Source organism: Penicillium oxalicum, chromosome II, assembly GCF_001723175.1.
Source record: "Penicillium oxalicum strain HP7-1 chromosome II, whole genome shotgun sequence".
NCBI classification, from domain to species: domain Eukaryota; kingdom Fungi; phylum Ascomycota; class Eurotiomycetes; order Eurotiales; family Aspergillaceae; genus Penicillium; species Penicillium oxalicum.
In genome coordinates, this window is record NC_064651.1 from 3,578,174 (window position 1) to 3,601,602 (window position 23,429).

The following is a 23,429-nucleotide window of genomic DNA, read 5'->3' on the forward strand; positions in this document are numbered from 1 at the left end:
AGCCATTGGAGTTAATTTACTCCTCATCCTCCTCAGCCTCGTCGTTGACGACGTTGTAGAAGCGGAGCTCGTAGACACCCTTGGAGGTGGAGACGACGCGGAGCCAGTCACGGAGCTGCTGCTTCTTGAGGTACTTCTTGGTCCTGGATGGGTTGAGAAAGATAATCGGTCAGTGAACAATCCAGAGCTGAGTTGTTGCTACGGGCAAATTGCGTGGCGGCGAGCGTGATGGCGGAAGCTGGCGAAAAACATACAGGTACTTGAGGTAGCGACCGGAGAAGGGGATGTGAGCAACGACCTCGATCTTGCCCTCGCCAGCCTGGGAGATGACAACGCTGTCACCCAGGTTGCCGACGCGGCCCTCGACCTTGATGCGGTCGTGGAGGAACTTCTCGAAGGCGGAGACATCGAAGATCTTGTCAGAGGCGGGCTGAGAAGCATTGATGATGTACTGGTCGAGGCGAGAGTATGTTAGACTGTTTCTCTCTCTAAACATCGCCGTTTAATCAAGTCAGATAAGACTGGATTGTGAAACGTACCTTCTTGGTCACCTTCTGAGCCTTGCGGCCACGAGCCTATTGCCAATGGAAAAATCTAATTAGCCTACTGCTCCATTGTCTTTGGAAAGCCCCAAAAGCAGTCGCAAGTGACTTGGAAGTCAACCACAACGAGCGCTGCGTGGGTAGATTTTTCAATACCCAGTAGCGCACATTTTGTTGAAGATCTCCAAGCCAATCGAGGCTGACATTCTGGGGGAACAGCAAAGCGATTTGGGGACTTCTTTCAACGTACAGCAGCGGGAGCCATTGTGAATGATTGGGGGGGGGAGGTGGGTGAATTGGGGAGAGTTGAAGTTGGTCGCAAAGAGGTGATTATCCTGCGCCGGCGAGAGGGATGGTCGAGAGAAAGGCTGAATTTGCGATGGTGGAGCCCATTTTGCCCTCCAAATTCGCCAGTATCCGTCCGCCGTGGAGGGAGCTAATCCTATTCCGGTCGGTAGAAGGGCTTGGGGCTCTCAATGGTCATGTGATTCTCTCAGCATCACATGACGTGGCGGGTCTATATCGCACCGGCTGTCGGTGTAGATAAGCACGTGACATCACATGATGCTTGTTTGCTCTCTCACTTAGCTTCTATTGGACCGCTTAATCGACGCTAGTAAATGGGAAGGGGTGGATCCATCTCTGAGAAGGTATAAATACAGACTCCCCCAAGCCGTCCTTCCTCTTCTTTTTTTCTTCTCCAGCTCTCTTTGCCAATTGGCTTAGATCAAGTGTAGTATCTGTTCTTTTCAGTTTAATCTCTGAAAGTTTTCTGTCAAAGAAAACACATTGATTATTCTCATTTTTGGATCTCGCGACTTGGCCTCTGTGCTTGCGCATGCCTCGTCGCACAGTGTCATCGGGCTTACACTACCCCGATCGACGCGAACCCCCTTTTTCATCATTCGGTCGGCTTGTCTGACCTCATGGAGAAGAAGCATAAAATCATATTCCCTTTTGCACACCCTGCCTTCATCTGCTCAGCGATGCCAAATATTGTCGCACCTCATGGCTGGGCCCGACTTGACGGTCTGTTGATCTTATAGTCCCTTCCTTTCTCTCACACCATCTACATGCCGTGTGTGTAGTCGTCCTGGTCCCCTGCGCCAGTGTTTAGGGCGCCTCCCGTTAGGCACCTCTCAAATCTCGGTTTGTTTACCACATGCATGTTGATCTATTTAGCTCGAGGCGCTTACTAGTCCCCCTCGCCATGAAATCAAGTGAATTCGTCTACCGATGGGTGTCATGCCACTCTCTTTGGAATGAGGTAGACCCCGAAATTGTTCATGTACAGTACTTTTCGAAATCAGTTATACCTCCACACTCTTGCGACTTCAATTCCGGAAAATAAATCCGCTATATGTGAGCTCTGATTGGATCAGGTATTTCAGGCTTCATTGCAGACCGCTTTCTAGAATGGTCGCTGTATTTTATAATACAATAATCATACCGCAGTGGGTGTATTTTACACGAAACTTTCATACACACGCTACCTCTCCGGCTCCTCCTTTCCCCGTTCACCAGTCAACAACTTCCCGACACATCGCAATTACAAGTCTTCCCAGTTTTAGCACGGATTTATTTCAAAGCGATTTGGTTCCAAGACTCTCCCCTGCGAAGCTCGTTCTCATACGTGATATAATAGAGAGCTAGTCCTTCACCACATCTGAAATGGCCGAACAGGCTGAATGCAACAAGCTAACCATCATCAATATCCGCAGAAGCTTACGACAATTTCGAAGCATTTATGCCCCTCAAACCCGAGTAGGTCGGAAATGAACTGTGACACCCCAGATGATTGAAGCCCTCTGTGATCATCTATTTGAGAAACCTAGCTTGTACCTCGATAAGATAGCTATATTCCTTTGGGATAAGTTTCAGACTATGGTTACAACCTCCAGCATTCAGAGAGCCCTTGTCGCTAAGGGTTGGTCGAAAAAAACTGCACGGCAACATACGAGAGAGCAAAATACTGGTCTACGAGATTATTATCTGCATAATCTGTCCGACTTCAAATCGTGCCACCTCATATATATCGATGAATCTAGATGTAACAAACGCGTTAGGTTCAGACGGACAGGTTGGGCATCACTTAGCAAGGCCCCTTTGCAAGTAACGCAATTCCACCGTGACCAGAGATACCAGATATTGCTAGCGTATGCACAGGATAGGATTGTTCTCTCGCGTGTCTTCCGCGGTGCTACGGATACAACCGTATTCGAAGACTTTATAGCCCAGTTACTTCACTACTGCGGGAGATAGCCAGAACCTAAATCTGTCCTCGTTATAGATAACGCGTCCTTTCACCGGTCAGGGCGACTTGTAAGAATGTGTGAAGACGCAGGGGTGAAGCTAATCTATTTACCACCGTACTCGCTGGACCTGAACCCAATCGAAGAGTTTTTTGCTGAACTAAAGGGATTCATTCGGCGTAACTGGACTTACTACGAAAAGGACCCCGAGAGAGGATTTACCGCCTTCCTTAAATGGTGTATCAGTGTGGTAGGGGCAAAGGAAGAGAGTGCTAGAGGGCATTTTCGACATGCAGGGTTGAAGATCGAACAAGTCTCAGGAAGTTGTTAGGCCCGAGCTAGGATCAAGTTTCACGAACAGTCAGCCTAACCTACTCATTAAACCACGGGTCATCGAGGATCTGCCTCGCTGATGCTCTTGCCGACGGTTCAAAACACAACAATCTTCCAATGATTTCTCCCAGCTTTGTTATATCCTCTCTTGTGAGATCAGGGGTCCGGCGTCCATCAAAATACACTTCTTCCAGCCATTCGTGCAGGTTGGGCCCGGGGCTTTCCGCGGTCACGTCCCCTTTATCCATGGTATCCCATATCTTTTGCCATCTTTTAGGCAGATCATCACTCGCCATCTCTTGCATTTGACTGATGAGAATTGGGGTCGTTATTAGAAAGGTGTCAAAAGGTGGCTGGCCCGTGAAAAGTTCAAAGAGCTGTCATAGTTCTCAATTCAGTCATGTATAGCGTTGGGACTTCAGTCACTTCACGTACCATGCAGCCCATACTCCACAAGTCAACGTGATGATCAATTGGATCCTGGAATAGAACTTCGGGTGCCCGAACTGGTAAAGGTGTGTGCAGCGTGTGAGGAGCGGCATTACATAAAAATGATTCTCCGAAGTCAATTATTTTGATCGACTGAGTCGAGTTCCAAGAACGTGTTCGATATGAGGTGGGCTTCACGATATACTTCGGCACGCCGAACTCGAGGTCTTTCCCATCGTGCCTCTGGACACGGCCTATTTCAGGTTTTCCTAAAATCTCAAAGAAAACGTCTTCGGTCACCTTATCCATGCAACGCATGGTAAAGGCCAAATTGCGAGTGTGCAAATCTACTTTAGGTGAGAATTGTACGGATTTTCCCTAAGTGAGTGAGTTACAGTACCTCCATGTCCAATATTTCGTTGGTGTAAATCATTAAGCCCGGCAAGACTTTGCTTAGCAATGATTTTGGCAAGCCCTCCAGGGAGTCTCCTACCAGTAAAATGGGCATCAATCACGTCCGGAATGTTTGGCCCCAAAAGCTCATAAACGAGGCATTTGTGAAATCCATTTGGGCCCGTTAGGTCGAAATCATCGAGCAACTGCACCACATGCGTCGGACTAGGGTGATAAGATGCCAATTCCCTCATGGTTTGGAGTTCTCGCGTCTCCCCATCATGTTCCTGTTCTGCAACGGAAATCTTCACAGCGACGTAAGTCTCTGTCCTGCAAGCGTATATTTTGATTAGCTGGGACTACCATCCGTTACACTTTGTATGTATTACCTGTGATCTCTCGCCGCCCAAACTGTCGAGTAACCACCCCATCCTAATTTATGCAACACCTTATACATTCCAGCTTTAAGGCATTCTCCTAAGGTGACTGGGTGGTAACCGCCTTGTCGGTAGCGATGAAGTGGCTCCGCTTCAATTGGGCAAATATAGGTAGGCTGATCCATCGGGCTCTTGTCGGCATTGGTAGACATGAACTTCTGGAAAATGCAAGAACTTCTCAAGGGAACAATACGTCTAGGTAGAGAGGAGGCGATGTTCCTCATACTGGGCCGATATTGTCGGTACAAATAATGTTGATATCGTCACGAGCTCAAAATAGGGGAATATGTCCCACGCGCCCTAGACGCGGATGACCTGGCAAGAATAGCCAATCACATGATCTGAAAAGCAGTCTCAAGACTTTCAAGCGGCAATTGATTGATCAGCATCGCACCTCCAAGACATGTCATCAAGGACGTGTCAGTATGAGACGGGCGTCTATGCACTCTTAAAGAAGCTATCCTGGCTATGGGAGCACCATGCCAGAGCCTAGGAAAAGCGCAAATATGGCGGCGCTAACCAGACCTATGCATGCGATGGAAGAATATATATAGTGATCCCTTCTGCTCTTGGGTGATGCTACTACGAGGATTCCAGACACACTGATTTAATCCACACAGAACCTTTATGAAGCTCAGAGGCCACCATGTCCCCCATTCCCCGACATGCTGTAAAATTCACCCAGAGAATCCGCAACTCTGTTCTACGTAATCGTACCCTGACCCTCATTGAAACCGCTACGGAGAAGCCCGACCTAGCGCATTTCACCATCGCCACCCTCAAGTAACCTAGCAAAATGTCAATATTATGAGGTCATTACTTCCAAAAATTTACCATTGTAGAAACCCGTCGCACACGAGTCATACCGACCTCAAGGCGCACGCTACAGCATTATTGGCAACCGATGAACAATACAAGAACAAGAAAGTACAGCCGGTTCATATCTATCATGATGAAGAGGGGCGCTATACTGGCCATGTTCTGTATGCCGAAAGAGATATGAAACCGTCGGATGAATAAGCTACAGTGCTACGATGACGTTTCGAACGCTATTGCCCGTATCATGTTCAGAATGCAATGATGATCTTTGTTGGCTGGGGCTGATCCCTGTCTTTTTGTCATACGAACGTTTTCTTTTGGTCATAGCCTTATAGTGCGTGGAGGCATGGCCACTTATTCATGATTCCATCTTTCTCTGAATACTTTTTGCCCAATGCTATCAATCGGACACTGTTAAGAGAATTCGGAATCTAATAATTTGAGGATCAGTTATCACAAATCGTTGGATACACCTATTGCGCTCGAACGGTTGACCATGGTGAATGATTTTGCTGCAAATGTCTCAACTTGTTGTCATCATATGGCACCTCTGGGTTGTGTTGTCCAGGGACTGCGGGCATGGAGAGGCAGGCGTTTTGGAAGATTTAGCACCACGTCGAGTACATGAATACGAAGACTGATACACCGTAGTTTCTGCTACATAAACAATCTGACAATTTGGACCTACTCTGTCCAATAATCGATGTTGGAAGCCCGAACGCCGTGATGCTTCAATGACCACCTGTCTAAAGAATCTCATAAATACGCACCGCTTGCTTCACCTCCTTGACCCACTTTGCGATATTCTCTACAAATCGACGTACGATGCCTATTTTTATTCCTCTCTCGATTGAAAAATTTGGGTCTTGGTCCTTGTACACTTGCTCGAGATCGAGGCCGTTCTCGAGCATCACCTCGCACGTTTGTCGGAATGCGGCTTTGAGGGTATCCCTTTCGACAGTCGACACTAGCCATTCAGTATACTCCTTGACGGCTATGTCTGTGGCACCCGGGATCTCAAGGGGGCTCAGAGCCGTTAAGTCAACCGCCGCTTTAGAAGTAGAAACATCTATCCCATGGATGGTAGACTGTGAGGGCAGGATATTAATATTAATGGGAGGATATGGTGCTCTAGACCTATCGACGTGGCCTCCTTTGCGCTTGCCTTTGCTGGGCCTCTTGTGCTCCTCCCTGTATAATTCGTCGCGTACGGCTTCGGGCATATCTTTATGACCTTCTAGAACCCCTCCCTTCTTAACGTGGGCGATAAGACGTTTTATATGATGGGATTTGGGTGGATAGTGTTTTTTCCCTATTGGGTCCACCTAACATGTCGACGAGTCGTATCGTATCAAATTATAGACGCTACGCTAGATTGGCTTCTCGCTAGAAGCATTTTCCTCTGTATTAAGTTGTGTATCTCGTTCGTTGAGTATCCGTTTTGTAACAGATGACTTTCCTCTTTTCTCTCCTTTCCGACTACAGGTTGGGGAAGAGCGACGATCGTTTATGTAGTTGAAACTGATCTTCGGTGTGAGCTCCTTACCCCGGAACAAAACATCAGACCACATCACAAGCTGTTTCTCGATAGCGGTCCAAATGATGTCGGTATCGTTAAATCGTTTCGTCAGTTTGCGTTTGGTACGATCACTTGTTAATACGGTGATGACAGTATCATTAGCTGTCACCCGACGGTGGCGGCTAGTCTTCCGTCGAAGAACTTTCTCGAGCTTTTTCTCCAGGGATAATGGCCAGAAGGAGCTTGGGGCTAACGTAAGGTCTTCTTCCGTGTCCTGCGACACCTCCCGATTGTTGATTGTCACTCGCCACTCTATTTGGTAGTGGATACAGGTTGGCGGGTCCGCCTGGTAGGCTCTTCCTTCTTCCCATTCAGATAGCTGAATGAATCTGAGAGAATCGGGGCCAGGTCTACTTGTTCGCTCGATTCCAGTCTGAAGTACGCTAGACGGAGAGGGACTTGAGATAGATCGCGTGGCGTACGGGCTGCCGAAGTACCCGGGTGTTGGAACGTATCCCCATGGTTGAGGCTCGGAAGAGTGAAGTGTGTCGTCGACATGAAACGGGCTCTGTGCCATCTCTAAGAAGTATTCGCAATCCTTGGACCAACCATTTTAGCTTATCCTTGAAACCACGTTTCGTTGGCGAGCTGGCAGCGAATGAAACTCGCAATAGGTGGTGATACAAGCAATGAAATAGAGAGACATCATTGCGTACCAGGGTTAGCTCTCTACAGCATAAGCGCAGCTGACTGGCGGGTGGCTGCGTCGGATACGGGAAGGATGAGGGGCAAGAACGAGTGGGACAGGCGGGAAGGGTGTGAGTAAGCTGGAGATCATGCCAGATCGCCAGAGCTCCCCTAAGTTTCTACGTGGTTCCATAAAACATTACAGTAATATTACAATGACTCATCCGTCATGTAAGGCCATTATTATCATTGTTTTGCCAAACTTCCAGAGCGGTAAGCCAAAGAAAGTTAGCGTATTTCGGATTTATTTTCCGAGAGTGAAGTCGTAAGAGTGCGGAGGTATAACTGATTTCGAAAACTACTGTGCTGTGACAGTTCACTTTAATGTGATCCACAAACTCTCCATGTTTAACCGGATTTAAGGCTGCGACCGTGAGAACATACAATAGTAGGTGTGACTTAGAGGTAGGTTCACTTGAACAGATATATCCTGATGCTCGTCAGTCTACTCTTCATGTAGACGTTTTGGAGCTTCTACCTACCTATGGGTCGAGGTAGCGTATCTAGGCGTGCTGCCGCGCGAGCTTGTATATATAAACAACCCGACATAACCTGACTCAATCCATTAGATGCCTGCCTTAGGTGCCAACCCCTCACGTGAGTTTCACACGAAATGCCAAGCGCCAGCTTCCATTCGCTCGGTACCTCACTTAAGGCAGCTCTAAACTTCTAGAAGTCAAAGGTACTAGATCAGTATGGAAGTTGCTCTGTCAGTTCCATCAATAAGTATATGTACATCTCCAAAAGCATGAGATGAGCCGCCAGAGCTCCCGCGGTCGGGAGCTGTGACCGCTCGAGTAAGCAACTACTTCCCCGATGGCATAGGTGACAGATGGCCCAATTCTGTCCAGAATACTATTCCATCAATTCCTCAAGCTCAGCAAACTCTGAGAGACCACAGCCACCCACTAAGAAACGCATGTTGTGTGGCTAGGCACGAACCAAAGGTGACGTTTAGCTTCCTCTCCCTCGGTTTGAACAGTAGAAGAAAATACACAACTTTTCGAAGGCCCTGATGACCGACTGCAAAATATTTACCGCCAGATTGGGTCGTCATCAGTGCATTCGCATATATCGATGACGGTTTCGCAGTCACGCCCCTCGACCATCAACCAACAGATCGAAGAAGCGTGGCCTGGTGGCACTGCAGAAGAAGAGAATTAAAGCCCACCAACAAGACGCGCAGTCACACCAGGCGGTCAAGTCTAGGCTAAGTGACGCTAGTGCGGTGGGTTGGCCGCGGGAGGAGATCTACAGCCTCTCGACTCACAGGCCACGCTGAGATTGATGGTACTTACGACGCTACATGGACATGCACCGACCGTCCACCTCTTTGTTTACTGTCAGACAGGCATTTTTTTTTTAAAAAAAAAATTAATTTAATATGTAAATATTCAAAAAAAGCTGATTCAAGGGGTATAAAGAGACACGTGAAATATTTTGGTAGGGAGCCATGAGTGGGGAGTACCAGGGACCGATGCGTAACCGGTAGTACTCCAGTACCTAGATATGTACCTCATGCAGACTGGTACGGACTTGAGAGAGAAGTACTACATCTACCATGTAGATCGTGGTCCTCACACGCGTGACGGGAATTTTCACCCATGCTCACTGAGGGGCGAAAGCTCAAGACCAGCGGAACTACGAACGATCTTGCCTTCAGTCGACGTGTACTTGGAAATCTCCACAGACACGACAGGGTTCCTGGATCTTCGAAGGGGAATCGTCGCTGAAGTGAAGCTCGGATCTGTGAATCAAGGAATTGATCAGAGCTGTACAACAAGCAGTACTCAACAGCATCTATCACTTGAATGAAAAGGGTCCATTCATTCTGCTCGGCCAAATGGAAGACCAGCCGTCCAGTCTCCTAATTTGGTCCACCGCCGCGTGTGAAAAAAAAAGTGACGGTGACTGATCGTACACTGTAGATCCGAGTACACAACAACCTCCTTTTCGTTACGACCCTACGATAGTACATGATACTGTCCATTCGAGTTGTATAAAGCATTCTTTTTCCTCATCCACACTTCTCGGTCCTTCGTCTACTCCCTCCCTCTTCCATCCTTCTCGCCTGTGTGGTGTCAATCTCCTTTTTCACGCTTCAAGTTTTCTCTACGTCCAGCCCCTCCCCCACATCATGTCTGCCCGCCCCCAGAACATCGGCATCAAGGCCATTGAGGTCTACTTCCCTCTCAGGTAAGCCTATGGGAACCCGCAAGCTTAAACTTGGGTATGGAATTTGTTCTGATCCGGTGGTTTTCGTCGTCTCTAGTGCGTCGACCAGGCTGAGCTGGAGCAGTATGATGGCGTTAGTGCCGGCAAGTACACCATTGGTCTCGGCCAGACCAAGATGAGCTTCTGTGACGACCGTGAGGGTATGTACAACATTCTGGCACAAGTGCACCGGGGAGAAACAAAATCGGCGACTTAGCGATTCTTGCGCAAGAAACAATTTACTGATCAGGCGATTCTTCATTTTGGAACAGACATCTACTCCATGGCCCTGACCACCCTCTCATCCCTGATGAAGAAGTACAACATCGACCCCAAGTCTATCGGCCGCCTCGAGGTCGGCACCGAGACCCTTCTGGACAAGTCCAAGTCCGTCAAGTCTGTTCTGATGCAGCTGTTCACTCCTTCGGGCAACACCAACATCGAGGGTATCGACACCGTCAACGCCTGCTACGGTGGTACCAATGCCGTCTTCAACAGTCTCAACTGGCTCGAGTCTTCCGCTTGGGATGGTCGTAACGCGATCGTCGTCTGCGGTGACATTGCCCTGTATGCCGCGGGTGCTGCCCGTCCCACTGGTGGTGCTGGATGTGTTGCCATGCTCATCGGCCCTGACGCCCCCATCGTCTTCGAGCCTGGTCTCCGTGGCTCCTACCTGACCCACGCCTACGACTTCTACAAGCCCGACCTTACCAGCGAATACCCCGTCGTTGACGGCCACCACTCTCTCCGTTGCTACACCGAGGCCGTTGACGCCTGCTACAAGGCCTACCACGCCCGCGAGAAGGTTCTCAAGGCCGACCAGAACGGCACCAACGGTGCCGCCGACGAGTCCCAGACTGCCCTGGACCGGTTTGACTACATTCTCTACCACGCCCCTACCTGCAAGTTGGTTCAAAAGTCCTACGCTCGTATGCTCTACAACGACTTCCTGAACAACCCCTCTCACCCCGCTTTCGCTGAGGTCGCCCCCGAACTGCGCGACCTGGACTACGCCGCGTCCCTGACCGACAAGGCCGTCGAGAAGACCTTCATGGGGCTGACCAAGAAGCGCTTCGCTGAGCGTGTGCAGCCCGGTCTCCAGGTCGCTACTCTCTGTGGTAACATGTACACTGCCACCGTCTACGCCGGTCTTGCCAGTCTTCTGAGCCACGTCACCTTCTCTCCCAGCGAACCCAAGCGCATTGCCCTCTTCTCCTACGGCAGTGGTCTGGCCTCTTCCATGTTCAGTGCCAAGATCGTTGGCGACGTGTCCGAGATGGTGGAGAAGCTCGATCTGAAGAACCGCCTGGAGGCTCGCACCGTCTTGACCCCCAAGGCTTACGACGAGATGTGCCAGCTGCGTGAACACGCTCACTTGAAGAAGAACTTCAAGCCCTCCGGTCAGGTGGAGACGATCCAGAAGGGCGTCTACTACCTCACTGAGGTCGATGACATGTTCCGCCGCCAGTATGCCATCAAGGAGTAAGAAGATCGAGATGCTCCTTGCTGTTTTGCTTTTTTTTTCCCCTTCTTTTTTCTCGTCCTTATTCTTCAGCCGTGGGATACGACCCTTGTTCAGACGGTTTCAGAAAAGATTCCCCCCTTTAGCGTTTCCTTTGATTTTGCCTTCACTTCAATGATCTTCGTCATGATGTCCCCGCGGCATCATATTCTTCGTGTGGGATTTGCATTTGGGTATAGAACATGCGAGGCCTCGAGTCATTGCGTACGTTTGTCCATCTCCTTTTCCCATTGCCCTTGTCATGACCTGGAATTTGGGATTCTCTTTTACCTTACTGAGGACTATTTTAATATTCCGCCCTCTTATGGGCGGCAACGAATGTGATGAGCTAAGCCAGTCCCTGGATTCCCATTCATCTCAATCTTAGATCACTGCTTTCCCGTACGGCATGCTCTACACCACCGTAACTGGGCACTTGCGAAGTTTCGGTACCGGATGAGATGAAGCTGCTTCGCGACAGACAGTGGGAGACCAGTTCGTTGCATGATCGGGTCCACAATCGAACCCCAGATCAGTCTTGTAGTCTTGCACGATCGCGACTCACAATCTTCATGAACATGTTTACAAGGAACACCCGGTCCCCTGTCCAGATCGGGGGGTGAAGATCGCCGAGTAATTTGCCAACATTTCGCTCTGCTATCCTCTCTCATTGGCCAAATGGCCTTCTTTTCAGTTTTGAAACACGAACCGAATCTCTGCTAATTATGGGACAAAAACTGAAGACTGTCGTGAAGGTGTTCCAAGCAGAGAACGTGCGTGACGATGGAGCCTCGGCGCGTATTTGAGACTCGTCCATACAGCTGTAGCCGCCGACCACTTCTGATCACACCTCCACACCTCTCCCTTCTGCACACACCACACCAGACAAACACTTACCCACCCCCATGTTTGTCTTCTTTTAGAGAACCACCGACCCTTGATGGGATCCAAGAGCCTTCATGCATTGTCGCAGCACACGCCGGGCTATTTTTATCCCCCCTTTCATCGAGCCCTAAGCGCCCATCGCTGGGCGATTCCTGAGGCATGGCGCGTTCTCCTTCGGGCAAGTGCGCTGGTCGGAGAAGCCGTTAATTAACCAAGAAAATGGGACCTAATTGTTGCTGAATTTAGAAGTATTTGCTCACACTGCAGTCCGCTAAACCTGACTCGGTATCTGAAGAATGACATCGAAGCCGTAGCAAAATATAGCAACACTTTAACGCGCGACTGTCCGCTGAAACGGCACTATCCCGAGAAGAATCCTCCCCAAAGAGGCCTTAGCCAGAGTTTCAGAGCCAGAGACTGGCCCCTGGCGCGCGACCTCAGGCATCGTGGTCGGCAATTTCGCGTTTCATCGCGTGAGAAGCTGTCAAGATCTGAGCTAGGATCCCCAAAAAAAGAATAGGAGCCTCCTTTGGCGTCATGATGGAGTCCTTCTCCATGTTTCAGGTTATCCAGACCTGCATGGGTTCGTCAGTGAACCTTCCTCGTGCAGTTTGTTTATATAGAGCCTTGACGAACTTCATGGCTCTGAAACTTGCTTCACGGACAACGCTCTCGACATCCAAACCAGCCTCTCTCTCTCTCTGCTCTCTCTGGATCATGTTTCAGAGGTCGTCTTGATCACCAACCTCGGATCTACAACAGTGTCGTTGTCTCGTCAACGTCGGTTTTGATTTACATTCGTTGCTACACGAAATCACCCAACTCTCGCATCGAAGCCTTGGACACGTGGTCGACCTGTCCATCCAAGTCTGCGACATTGACTAGTGTGGTCATATCCAATCGCTCAGCACACAATCGCTTTGCACCATCATCGGCCACGCACTTCTTGAACCGTCGCCTCAATCATGTCTCTTGAATTTGGATATTCTCAGCCTACAACCCCACCGGCCATCTCGCTGCAGGTGCAGATCGAATTGGCGCAGAGTGGAAATTTGTCAAATTCGTCAATTTACTCCAATGATTCATCTCCTTGGTCCACCATGACTGGCAATACGAGTCCAACTACGTCACCCACTCGGCACCACCACGGTCCCGCACTTCTTCCCAAGATTCGCCCGCAAGATATCATCATCGAGCCGATATCTGTCGGGGGACCTATTCGCCATCGCCGGGTGCTATCCAACACCCGTAACCCACCAGGATTCGTGCCTTACCCGAGTCGGCCGCCGGTTGAGCGTCGCAGAGAATATGCACCGGAACAATTGCCTTTGGCTTCGCCAATCTCCCCCATCTCTACTAGCGGTCATGGTAGCTATTCAGCCCTGTCGTCTCCAGTGACGGTGCATCCCTCTCAGAAACGTAAAGTGGGCGGAGGACACTCTCGGTCTTTGTCGACGTCCGGGATCGACGAGGCCACTCTCAATCGATACGGATATCCAACCTATAGACAGCTACCCAAGTATGTGCCTGCACCGCAATCGCAAACTGTGCCAACGACACCGGCTACTCCAGTGACGCCTGTCACTCCGAACATCGTGATTCATCCATCTTATTCAAATAGACACGCAATCAAAGTCCCGCAACTGTCTCCAGTACGAGCTCCAACCTCGTTGACTGTCCAATCGCCTCAGTACAACTATATCCACGCATCCGAGTCCCAGAAAACACCAACAGCGTTGCTGAGCCCACGGGACACCCTGACTCCGCCATCGACCAATTTGATATCCTACTTGACGTCACCTACGCAGGCAATCAACCTTGTGCGCAATGTGAGTGTTGTGCCTACACGAGGCATGCATGATTACTTCTGGTGGGATATTCGTAACCTGCGCAACTGGACCTCCTTCTCGATTCCAACTTTTGACTCAATTCGAGGTCTCACACAATTGCTCAAAACCGATATCTCGAGCTCGCTCGTTCCCCCGGTCAATATCCTTCCTAGTCGTCTATCACCCGAGTCAGAACCTGCTCTTGTCAGCTTGATTCAGGATCTCTATGCTCCACGTGTCAATGCTGCACTAGCAGTGTCTCAGGGCTCGGAGCATCTCCAGCTGTACGCTGCTCCTGATATTCGACACACCGGTCACAAGAACCACGGCCATCCACACTTTCTCGCCAACTACGCTTCGGATACCGAACGCACAAGCGCCGGTCTTCCGCGTGGCCGGCTGGTGGGCATCGTCAAAAGTTTTGACCGGTGGAATTCCGGAATGCGCAACGAGGCTCCGCACAGACGAGTCGAGTATCTTAATGGTCTGGCACATTTACAGCGCTGCATGCGCGAGCATTCCTGTCGGTATGGATTCATTATCACGGAGATTGAATTAGTCTGTGTCCGAGCAGGCTGTGACGTTGGTGACGATGTTCCTTACTTTGGGTTTCTGGAAATCGCCGCACCTATTCCTCTCAAGACCGCCGCGGCCCCGACTGTCACTTCCCTTCATGAGCCTGCCCCCTTGGCAACCCCCATCAGTGCACGATCCTTCTCATCTTCCTCTCACGGATCATCAATGCACTCGCGCCAGGACTCACCCGGCCCAGAAAACGCGGAGGAAAATCTCACGACTCCCATGACCGCGAGCATGGCCCTCTATTTCCTCCTTATGCTGTCCAAGTCTGTCCCGCTACCGCATCAGCCATCTGCCCATCTCAACGTCGGTGGACCCGGAGCGCTCACACGGCAACGAATCCTTCCAGAGCCCAAAGACAAATGGATTCCCGAGCCCCAGATTGGTGAGCGCCGTGATGCGAAGCGTGTTCGTGGCTGGGTGTGGCCCACTGATGCATGGCATCGGCGAGAAGGTGGCGGTGCACCACGGACAAGGGCCGCCAATGGGCAGACTAAGAAGTGGCACAAATGAGACGTTTCTGGAAATCTCCTCGTGGTTATGAGAAAAAAAGGCGTTTGGAGCTGGCCTGGGTGAGCTTTGACTTGTGAGGGCGATTTTTGTATTTTCTTTTCTCTTCTTCCTTTCTCTTCTTCTTTTCCCTTCTTCTTTTCCCTTCTTTTCCCTTCTTCTTTTCCCTTCTTCCTTTCTCTTCTTCTTTTCCCTTCTTCTTCTTCTTCTTCTTCTTCTTCTTTATTTGACTGTCTTGTTCCCCTTTGGTGGGACGACGGTTTTGTGGCTACCCTTTGTCCTGCATGGATGGAGTGGTATTTCCAACGGGTGCTGTGTGGTTTTGTGGGTTTACCAAGCTCATGCTGTTTCTTGATCTCTTTTTTTTCTCTCCATCTGTACTTAATTCTATATTTTTGTAATTGAAAATTTTGCCCTGGGAGAAGCTATGAATTAGTGAAGACTTCTCTGATTACTAGTACCTTTCAGTTCTGGGATCGTATTAGCAATAACCCGTGGCCAGGCTGTAGTACTAGGGTTCTCTATGTGACCTTGCCATCCAATCTTCTCCGCCACCCATCGCCTCAGATCATTTGATAAAACTCCACCAAACTCCTCCGGTCGCTTTCCCTAGCGCCATTGCTTGTGTTATATGCTTCTGGTGTAAAGTTTATTTCATTGAATGTACACTCTCGGAGGGTTACCCCGGCCACAGGAGATGGCCTATGTCAGCGGTACAGCAGCTCGGGCGTGGAAGCACCGCCCACCACTAACCGACTATTGGGCTCATCCACGTATGCGCGCAAGGTCCTCAAAATGTGAATAAGTCATGATGAAGATCTCAGCGATCAAGGTATATCCAAGCTAGATCTTGAGTCGTCGATCATTGGCGTCGTGTGAGATCCATGGCCGTAAGGACCTTGGGGCACAAGTACCTCGATAGCGTCTCCTACCTTGGGGACAAGACGAGAGATTACGGGTATAACCCCCTTCGAGTCGCCATATATCAGCAAGTCGGCATCCTGACTCCATGAGAGCTCCAAGAAAATTTCAATCTAAGCAGATAAGAACACAGTCCTCGTTGCAATGTCGAGTATTCCACCCACGATCCACGACGTGATCATCGTCGGCGCCGGACCATGCGGTCTTGCCGTGGCGGCACGAATCCACGAACAAACGCCTTCAGCGGTTTTCACCGATGAAGAACACCAAAGATACCACTGGATCAAAAAGCACACCGGCAAGATGAACCTCGTCCAAGCCGGTCGCTGCAAAAAGAACGGCGTCCGGGCCGAGAAGTGGAATCGCGGGCAAAGAGCATGTTTGTGCGACGACACGACGAGCTCAAATAAATCGGCATCGCGTCGTGAGTCTGCTAGCTCGATTTCGTCAGTGCCTTCGTTGTCGTCCGACGCGACGAGCTCATCCAGCACGTCAATTTCGATGCTTGTCTTGGACGGCACGGCAGATCGATGGATGCAGCGGTGGAACAATGCATTCCGCACTTTGGAAATTAAGCAGTTACGCAGTCCAATGTTTTTCCATGTGGATCCTGGTGATCGGGATGGGATGTTGGCTTACACACAAGAAGTTGGAAGAGAGGATGACTTGTGGGAAATTTCAGGTTGTGTTGGGAAGGAGATGAGCAAACACAAGAAAAAGAAGAGGCGTCAGAGTGGAAAGCCCCAGTAAGTTTTTCATCTGCGGATATATCTTCTTGTTGGTTTTCTTTTTCTTCTATAAATCTATTACTTCAAAAAGGAGAAGGAAAACAAAGAGCACGGGATAAGCGCATGGGCTCGAACCATTGTGTGTATTCGATCACGAGGGGATATGTTTAATACTGACTACCCTCGTTCTACTGCAGAACTCTAGGCGTCGAAATTGACGAGCGTGATCGAAAAGACTACTACTCACCTTCCACCGATCTCTTTGCCGACTACTGCGAATCAATCATCAGACGCTACGATTTGGATCAACCGAATCAAATCCTCAAAGCTGAGGTGACTGACATCACATACGACTATTTGTCAGATGGTCTGGATCTCGCTCCGTCCACTTCCAAAGTCTTCACCATGACTACAGCCACTGGAGAAAAGCTCTATAGCCGGGCGGCAGTCCTCGCGATGGGTGCTGGCGGAGCAGGGATCCAGAAAATCTTCCCATGGAAGCCGTCCACTGTGGCTGAAGGGGCCGATGCCTGTTGTCACAGCATGGAAATCAAAGCCTTCCCCGACGCTCGCGTACAAGCTAAGATTCAGCAAAGAAAGGAGACAAATATCGTCGTCGTGGGAGGTGGACTCTCATCCGCTCAGATCCTCGACATGGCTGTGAAAAAAGGTGTCACCAAAGTTTGGCTCCTGATTCGATCGGAATTCAAAGGTGAGTATCTCCACACATGTCGGAATACGTAATAGCTCTGCTGATGCATCCACACGTCCAGTCAAACACTTTGATATCAGCTTGCCTTGGATGGGAAAGTATAAAAATTGGGAAAAAGCGGCTTTCTGGTCAGCAGATACCGATGAAGGTACGTTTTCACATGCCGTTAGGGGGAGACTTGCGTCGAAGGAAAGAGTGCAGCGTCACTTTCTGAATCTGAAAGTAATTGACTCAAAAGCTGACGTGTGCTTCGATCTGGGGCAGAACGGCTGGAGATGATCATAAATGCTCGAAATGGTGGAAGCATTACTCCACGATACACCAAGATCGTCAAGGAGCATGTCGCTCGCCATCGAGCATCGGTCCACACTCATTCGGAGATCGTCTCGCACTCCTACAATCCCGAAACGAAACTGTGGACACTGCGCACCGATCCGCCTATCCCTCATTTGCCCCCAATTGACTACATCTACTTTGCGACAGGAGCCCGGTCCGATATCCGTGAAATGCCACTGCTGAGGAACATGCACGATCGGTACCCCATCGACACCATCGGCGGTTTACCCCGTCTCACGGATGATCTCATGTGGCGTGATGATGTACCATTGTACATTACAGGGCGACTAGGGGGTCTGCGACTCGGTCCTGGGGCTCCCAATCTCGAAGGTGCCAGGCTTGGTGCGGAAAGGATCGCCTGGAGCTTAGAGGAGATCCTTGGCAAAGATCAAGAGATTGGGGACCAGTGCGAGGGGTTCTGTGGACTGGGAAACAGGTATGCTTCGCTGATCGGAAGTGTGGAAGGAGGAAACGAGAAATAAATTCGAGTCAGGGCTGGCATAACTCGAGGAAGCTTTCCTGATTTCACTATCTCTCTATCTCTCCCCTCGGTGCTACTCCGGTAGATTCTCATCCTCCAGATCTGTCTCCACTCTTGTCCTCGCAGTGGGCGGGTGACGACCCATATTGGTTTGTCGGAGCTTTTCTCAATGACATGGTGTCATGTGAATGATAGCTCTATCCTTGTCTCTATTCTTGGAGCTCCGAGTACGCCAGTAATAGACGATGGAACCCATTGGGTGGTTGGATGGTCTGCGTCAGTGCTTTGTGGGTGAAGGCCCTTGGTTCATTCCCCCCTTCATTCTCTGCGCTTATCCGTGGATCGTCAATTGACCTCACGTCTTGCGGAGAAGCAGAGCTTCCCGGGGATATACTGGTAGGAATGTGGATAATCCCTTGTTCCGCGGAATTTTTAGGAGGGACTAGAGATTACGAAGCTGTAGCTGTGGATGTGAAAGCTTGTTGAGGAGCTGTGACCGATGATGTTATAAGAGCTCCTATCAGCCCTGGAGGTAAGCGCATCCAGGTCTTTGAAGGCGTGATAGTACTAACCAGGCAGGAAACAAGATGGCACCGTCGATGAATCCGAGTCCTCAGGTGGAGGAGCTGAAGGTCGTGTCTAACCAGACGAACCAGAATTGGCTCAAGGATCCAGGGTTGAGGAAACTCAACTTGGGCATTCTGTGCCTGTTCATGTCATCAGCAGGCACTGGATACAATGGAAGTCTTATGAACGGATTGCTCGTTCTGCCAGAATGTACGTGTTCGCGATGTATCCTGAGAGGGGTTGCGCTTCCTGGGAAAGCGACGAGGAAATGAGGACTTTACCAGCGAAGAGCGTGTGCTAAAAAAGAGTCTTCTTGCATGAATAGTCACTATGATCACCGGCGGCTTGAAACCTACCATCCTCGGCCTTCTCATCGCGGCGACTTCATTGGGAGCTTTTTGCGCCTTCACTCCCGCGTCTTATATCGCCGACAGATTGGGACGGAAATGGTGTGTTCGCGTGGGAGCTATCTTAGTCATTATATCCGCCTTTTTGCAGATCTTTGTGAAGAACCACTGGGCCTTCTTCGGCTGTCGCATTCTGGCCGGTGCTGGTGTGGGAACTGCTCAGACTGCAGCGCCACTGCTGGCTACCGAGATCGCCCATCCTCGCCAGCGACAAACCGCAACTGCCCTGTACAATGCATGTTGGGCAGTTGGATCGATCACCTCGGCATCCGTCTGCTTCGGAACCCTATCAATGTCTACCCATTGGTCCTGGCGTGCGGCGTGTGTGATCCAGGCCTTCTTCCCCATTGTTCAACTTGTCGGTCTGACCATCGTGCCGGAAAGCCCCCGATGGTTAATCTCTAAGGGCAGAAATGACGAGGCTTTGGCCATCCTCACCAAGTATCATGCCAACGGAGACAAAAGCGACGAAATGGTTCATCACGAGTTCCACCAGATCTGCAACACAATCAGCATCGAGGCGCTGGCGCCAAGAAGCTGGGGCTCATTCTTTTCGTCGAGGGGAGACATTCACCGGTTGATTATTTGTGTGATGTTGGGTTTAATGCAGGAATGGGCTGGAAATGGTAGGATCAACCACACCGTTCGATCGGACCGAGTGGAATGTCATCAATCATCTTTGCTAATTCTATGCAGGAATCATCTCTTACTATCTCGCTCCTATCCTGGCCTCCGTCGGGGTGACCCGAGCCACCGACCAAGCGTCGGTGAATCTGGGATTGCAAGTCTGGAATCTCCTCCTTTCGTCAGCAGGAGCGGTGGCCTCGGAACGATATGGTCGTCGTCCTCTCTGGCTTATCGGTACCATGATCATGCTGTTCTTCCTTTGCATGATGACCATTGTGGCTGGCGTGTTCCAAGAGATGCACATCTCTGCCGCCGGTCTGGCCATGGTTCCTATGATCTTCCTCTTCTTCTCCGGATTCAACATTGCCTACTCGCCTCTGTTTATTGCCTACGCTGCGGAGATTCTGCCCTTCCCCCTGCGTGCCAAGGGTATGGCGATCGCCCTGTCCACTGATGCGGTCGCCTGCTTCTTCAACCAATATGTCAACCCGGTCGCGTTCGCGGCATTGAAGTGGAAGTACTATCTGGTCTACATCGGCTGTCTCACCTGGTTCCTCATCACCATCTACTTCTTCTTCCCAGAGACCAAGGGGCGATCACTCGAGGAAATCTCACGGATCTTTGACAGCAAGGATATCGTGAATGAGGAATCAAGTGAGCTCTCTCAGGAGATCACTACGGAGAAGGCCTAGAATCTCGCACAATTGGATCACCATTTGTCTCTATCCATTTTGAAAACCCCCCCCCCCCCCCCCCCCGGCAGCTTCACCGGTGCCTGAGGGCACAATGCTTGTATGGAGAATGCATCGAAAGTCTATATTGGTTTTTTTTTCACCCGCCTGGTTCCGATCCTTTTGCATGTTGATGGAGAGCAATATCTGAGCGCATCAGCCGTGTTGGAGACCCTTCCACTCCTCCCCTTCACCTTCCGTCCCTCGGTTCTCAACTAATCTTGTTTCATTATTATGATATCAGTCATGACTCTAGCTTTTCCTTACTCTCATGTTGTCATGAATACTTTTTTTTTAATGCTTGACTTTGTATTGATCTTTCTCCTCCCATGTTCCTGCTGCCCTGTTGTACCCAATACTTGCACTTACTTGGATTTCTGTTTCCTTCTTAGCTCCCCGACATCGCATCGCTTGGTGGATACCATAGTCACCGAGATATCCAAGAAAAAAAATGTGTACCACAACAATAGCCAATGAGTCCATTGCCTCTCTAGGTAGGCCGAGCAAAGCCTTTTTCTCCCTTCATCAATGACTGTTTGATTTGAAGTCATCACAGTAGAACGTATACTCCCTTTCCGACCAATCAGAGATGATCTCTTGGAGTTGTACAATTTTGAAGGGAAGGGGGTGTACTTGAGCGGACTAGTCACGGGCGTGTACCTTGGGTATACACACCCAAAAGACAGCCTGCTGTCCCTTTCGAGTAGGTGATAGAGACTATACCTTACCTATCATGCTTGTCAGGATCTCCAAATGTCCAACAAGAAGAAAATAATTACCGCGCGAGATTCAAGCAGAAAAGTCCAGGCAGACACAAAGATTGTTCAACTGGTCAAGTGACTCTGGCCGCGCTCAGACGGGCCACGCCTTTTCCCGTTTCTCCCTTTGGCCTTCCCCGCACAGGCTTCACTTTCACGCCATCGCATTCATCTTGCAAGGTTGCTCGAGAGGTAGCGATCTTGATTTTATGATTCATCATCCCTTCTTCAAGGCTGAACCCTCAGAGTTTTGTTTCTGAATAGTTATCTTTCTACTGGGCACTTCTTGTCAAAAGGGAAGCGCCTACTTCAGTCTCGGGCAGTCAGAGAGACCCTTTGCAGTTGCGGGGAATACAGACACGGCAAGAGAAAAAAAACATGTCATCGGTCTCAAATCCCTCTGACAAGAGGAAAATCCCTCGATTCATCATCATTGGAGCCGGGTCTCGAGGGAATGCCTACGCGCGGGCCGTAAAAACAAGTACCTCTGGTGTGATTCATGCCGTGGCCGAGCCCCATGACTTCAAACGACGTGCATTCGGCCAGAAATTCATCTGGGGCGTTGGAAATGCCCTCGAGGAAGGCCAGGAATTTGCTGATTGGAGACACTGGCTTCAGTGGGAAACCGAGCGACGCCAGAAAGCCAACTTGGATGGTCACGAGAGAGCTGAGTCTGTTGAGTCTGTGACGGAACCAAAGGGCGTGGATGGTGTGTTCATCTGCACATTAGACGAGACCCATGCCGAAATCATTCAAGCAATTGCGCCGCTGCAGCTTCATATTCTTTGTGAGAAGCCTCTTGCTCTATCCTTGCATGATTGTCTGGCTGTGTATCGCACGCTTCAACCGCCAAGGCTACAACGGAATTCCACGGCGGATCATCAGGACCAACAACCCGATCCTCCAAAGACCATCTTCTCCATCGGCCATGTTCTTCGCTACAGTCCACATAACACCCTTCTTCGAAAGCTGCTCCTCGCAGACCGAGTTATCGGTGACGTGGTCTCGCTGGAACACACCGAGCCCGTCGGCTGGTGGCACTTTGCACACAGCTACGTACGTGGGAATTGGCGTCGCAGCACACCTTTGGGGGATGGCTCCCTCCTGACCAAATCCTGCCATGACATCGATTTCATTCTCTGGCTTCTCTGTTCCCCAACATCTCTGGAAGACGCACGAACATCGGGTCAGAGACCTCATTTCCCGCGATCCATCTCCTCGGCGGGCTCCTTGACGCAGTTCCGCCGGGCGAGAAAGCCTTCGGCTGCGGGGGCCGCGACTACAAATTGTCTCTCTTGTCCGATTGAACGGGAGTGCAATTACAGCGCGGTCAAGATCTATCATGATCGGCACTTGGCCCAAGGCCATCGCGCCTGGCCTGTTCACATTGTCTGTCCGGACATCGAGGAGGTGTATCAGACTCAAGGCCAGGACGCCGCGGGAGAGCACTTACTCGCGCGTCTACAAGAGGATTATCAAGTAGGCGTCCACGCCGACGAAGACATCGCTACGAGACCCTGGTACGGTCGGTGTGTATACGAGGCCGACAACACCGTCTGTGACGATCAAGTGGTGACTCTGAAATGGGACGACGAGCAGATTGCGCCACGGCGATTGGCCAAAACCGCGACCTTTCATATGATCGCCCCCACGGAGAGTCAATGTGAGCGACGCGGCCGGGTGTATGGAACACTCGGGGAGATCGAATATGACAGTCGATCCATCTCCATTTTTGATTTTGCGTCGAGGACAAAGTCCGTCGTGGAGGTTCCGCGTCCGCCGCCGGAGAGGGCCGAGTCGCATGGAGGCGGTGACTTTGGTTTAGCTGGACAGTTTGTTCGTGCGGTGGATGCAGTGATCAATGGGGCTCTGGATGTGGAGACTGCGCAGGCGCGGTTCATCGGGTGCACCTTGGAAGAAGCCGTTCAGAGCCACGCCATGGTGTTTGCGGCGGAGGAAGCGAGACGAGAGGAGCGCGTGGTCCAATGGAATGATTGGTGGCAGGCCAAGTTGAAGGAGACCACGGATCCCTCCGGCTAACTCGGTGCGTGACCACCTGGATCGCAGAAGAAGACTGCCGGGCAGTGATGGTGTAGTTTTGGGGGGAGGAGTGGTTGCCCCATCTCCTTGCGGGCATTTCTGGTCAGCGTGTCTTGGTTTCCAAAGATTGCT

General features: G+C 50.4%; 9 protein-coding genes across 9 annotated transcripts; 5 read left to right on the plus strand and 4 right to left on the minus strand.

Annotated features, from left to right (window-relative positions):
* Positions 1-16: 16 nt before the first annotated feature.
* Positions 17-807, minus strand: POX_b03100 (60S ribosomal protein L22; the record flags this gene model as incomplete). The annotated part of the gene is made up of 4 exons (XM_050112004.1): positions 17-143; positions 255-451; positions 540-575; positions 793-807. The coding sequence occupies 4 exons, from the start codon at positions 805-807 to the stop codon at positions 17-19; spliced, it is 375 nt and encodes a 124-aa protein (XP_049972350.1).
* A 2,358-nt stretch (positions 808-3,165) lies between these two features.
* On the minus strand, positions 3,166-3,874 carry POX_b03101 (uncharacterized protein; the record flags this gene model as incomplete). Its single annotated transcript, XM_050112005.1, has 2 exons — positions 3,166-3,504; positions 3,563-3,874. 2 exons carry the CDS (start codon positions 3,872-3,874, stop codon positions 3,166-3,168), a joined length of 651 nt encoding a protein of 216 aa, XP_049972351.1.
* A 29-nt stretch (positions 3,875-3,903) lies between these two features.
* POX_b03102 (uncharacterized protein) lies at positions 3,904-4,610 on the minus strand (the record flags this gene model as incomplete). The annotated part of the gene is made up of 2 exons (XM_050112006.1): positions 3,904-4,279; positions 4,339-4,610. The coding sequence occupies 2 exons, from the start codon at positions 4,608-4,610 to the stop codon at positions 3,904-3,906; spliced, it is 648 nt and encodes a 215-aa protein (XP_049972352.1).
* Positions 4,611-5,951: 1,341 nt separating this feature from the next.
* On the minus strand, positions 5,952-7,301 carry POX_b03103 (uncharacterized protein; the record flags this gene model as incomplete). The annotated part of the gene is made up of 2 exons (XM_050112007.1): positions 5,952-6,517; positions 6,689-7,301. 2 exons carry the CDS (start codon positions 7,299-7,301, stop codon positions 5,952-5,954), a joined length of 1,179 nt encoding a protein of 392 aa, XP_049972353.1.
* A 2,307-nt stretch (positions 7,302-9,608) lies between these two features.
* On the plus strand, positions 9,609-11,171 carry POX_b03104 (Hydroxymethylglutaryl-CoA synthase; the record flags this gene model as incomplete). The annotated part of the gene is made up of 3 exons (XM_050112008.1): positions 9,609-9,650; positions 9,744-9,846; positions 9,958-11,171. 3 exons carry the CDS (start codon positions 9,609-9,611, stop codon positions 11,169-11,171), a joined length of 1,359 nt encoding a protein of 452 aa, XP_049972354.1.
* Positions 11,172-13,036: 1,865 nt separating this feature from the next.
* Positions 13,037-14,992, plus strand: POX_b03105 (uncharacterized protein; the record flags this gene model as incomplete). The annotated part of the gene is made up of 1 exon (XM_050112009.1): positions 13,037-14,992. One exon carries the CDS (start codon positions 13,037-13,039, stop codon positions 14,990-14,992), a length of 1,956 nt encoding a protein of 651 aa, XP_049972355.1.
* Positions 14,993-16,054: 1,062 nt separating this feature from the next.
* POX_b03106 (uncharacterized protein) lies at positions 16,055-18,168 on the plus strand (the record flags this gene model as incomplete). Its single annotated transcript, XM_050112010.1, has 4 exons — positions 16,055-16,656; positions 16,836-17,350; positions 17,412-17,498; positions 17,615-18,168. The coding sequence occupies 4 exons, from the start codon at positions 16,055-16,057 to the stop codon at positions 18,166-18,168; spliced, it is 1,758 nt and encodes a 585-aa protein (XP_049972356.1).
* Positions 18,169-18,754: 586 nt separating this feature from the next.
* On the plus strand, positions 18,755-20,460 carry POX_b03107 (uncharacterized protein; the record flags this gene model as incomplete). Its single annotated transcript, XM_050112011.1, has 3 exons — positions 18,755-18,944; positions 19,060-19,767; positions 19,838-20,460. 3 exons carry the CDS (start codon positions 18,755-18,757, stop codon positions 20,458-20,460), a joined length of 1,521 nt encoding a protein of 506 aa, XP_049972357.1.
* Positions 20,461-21,635: 1,175 nt separating this feature from the next.
* Positions 21,636-23,297, plus strand: POX_b03108 (uncharacterized protein; the record flags this gene model as incomplete). The annotated part of the gene is made up of 1 exon (XM_050112012.1): positions 21,636-23,297. One exon carries the CDS (start codon positions 21,636-21,638, stop codon positions 23,295-23,297), a length of 1,662 nt encoding a protein of 553 aa, XP_049972358.1.
* Between the last annotated feature and the right edge of the window lie 132 nt (positions 23,298-23,429).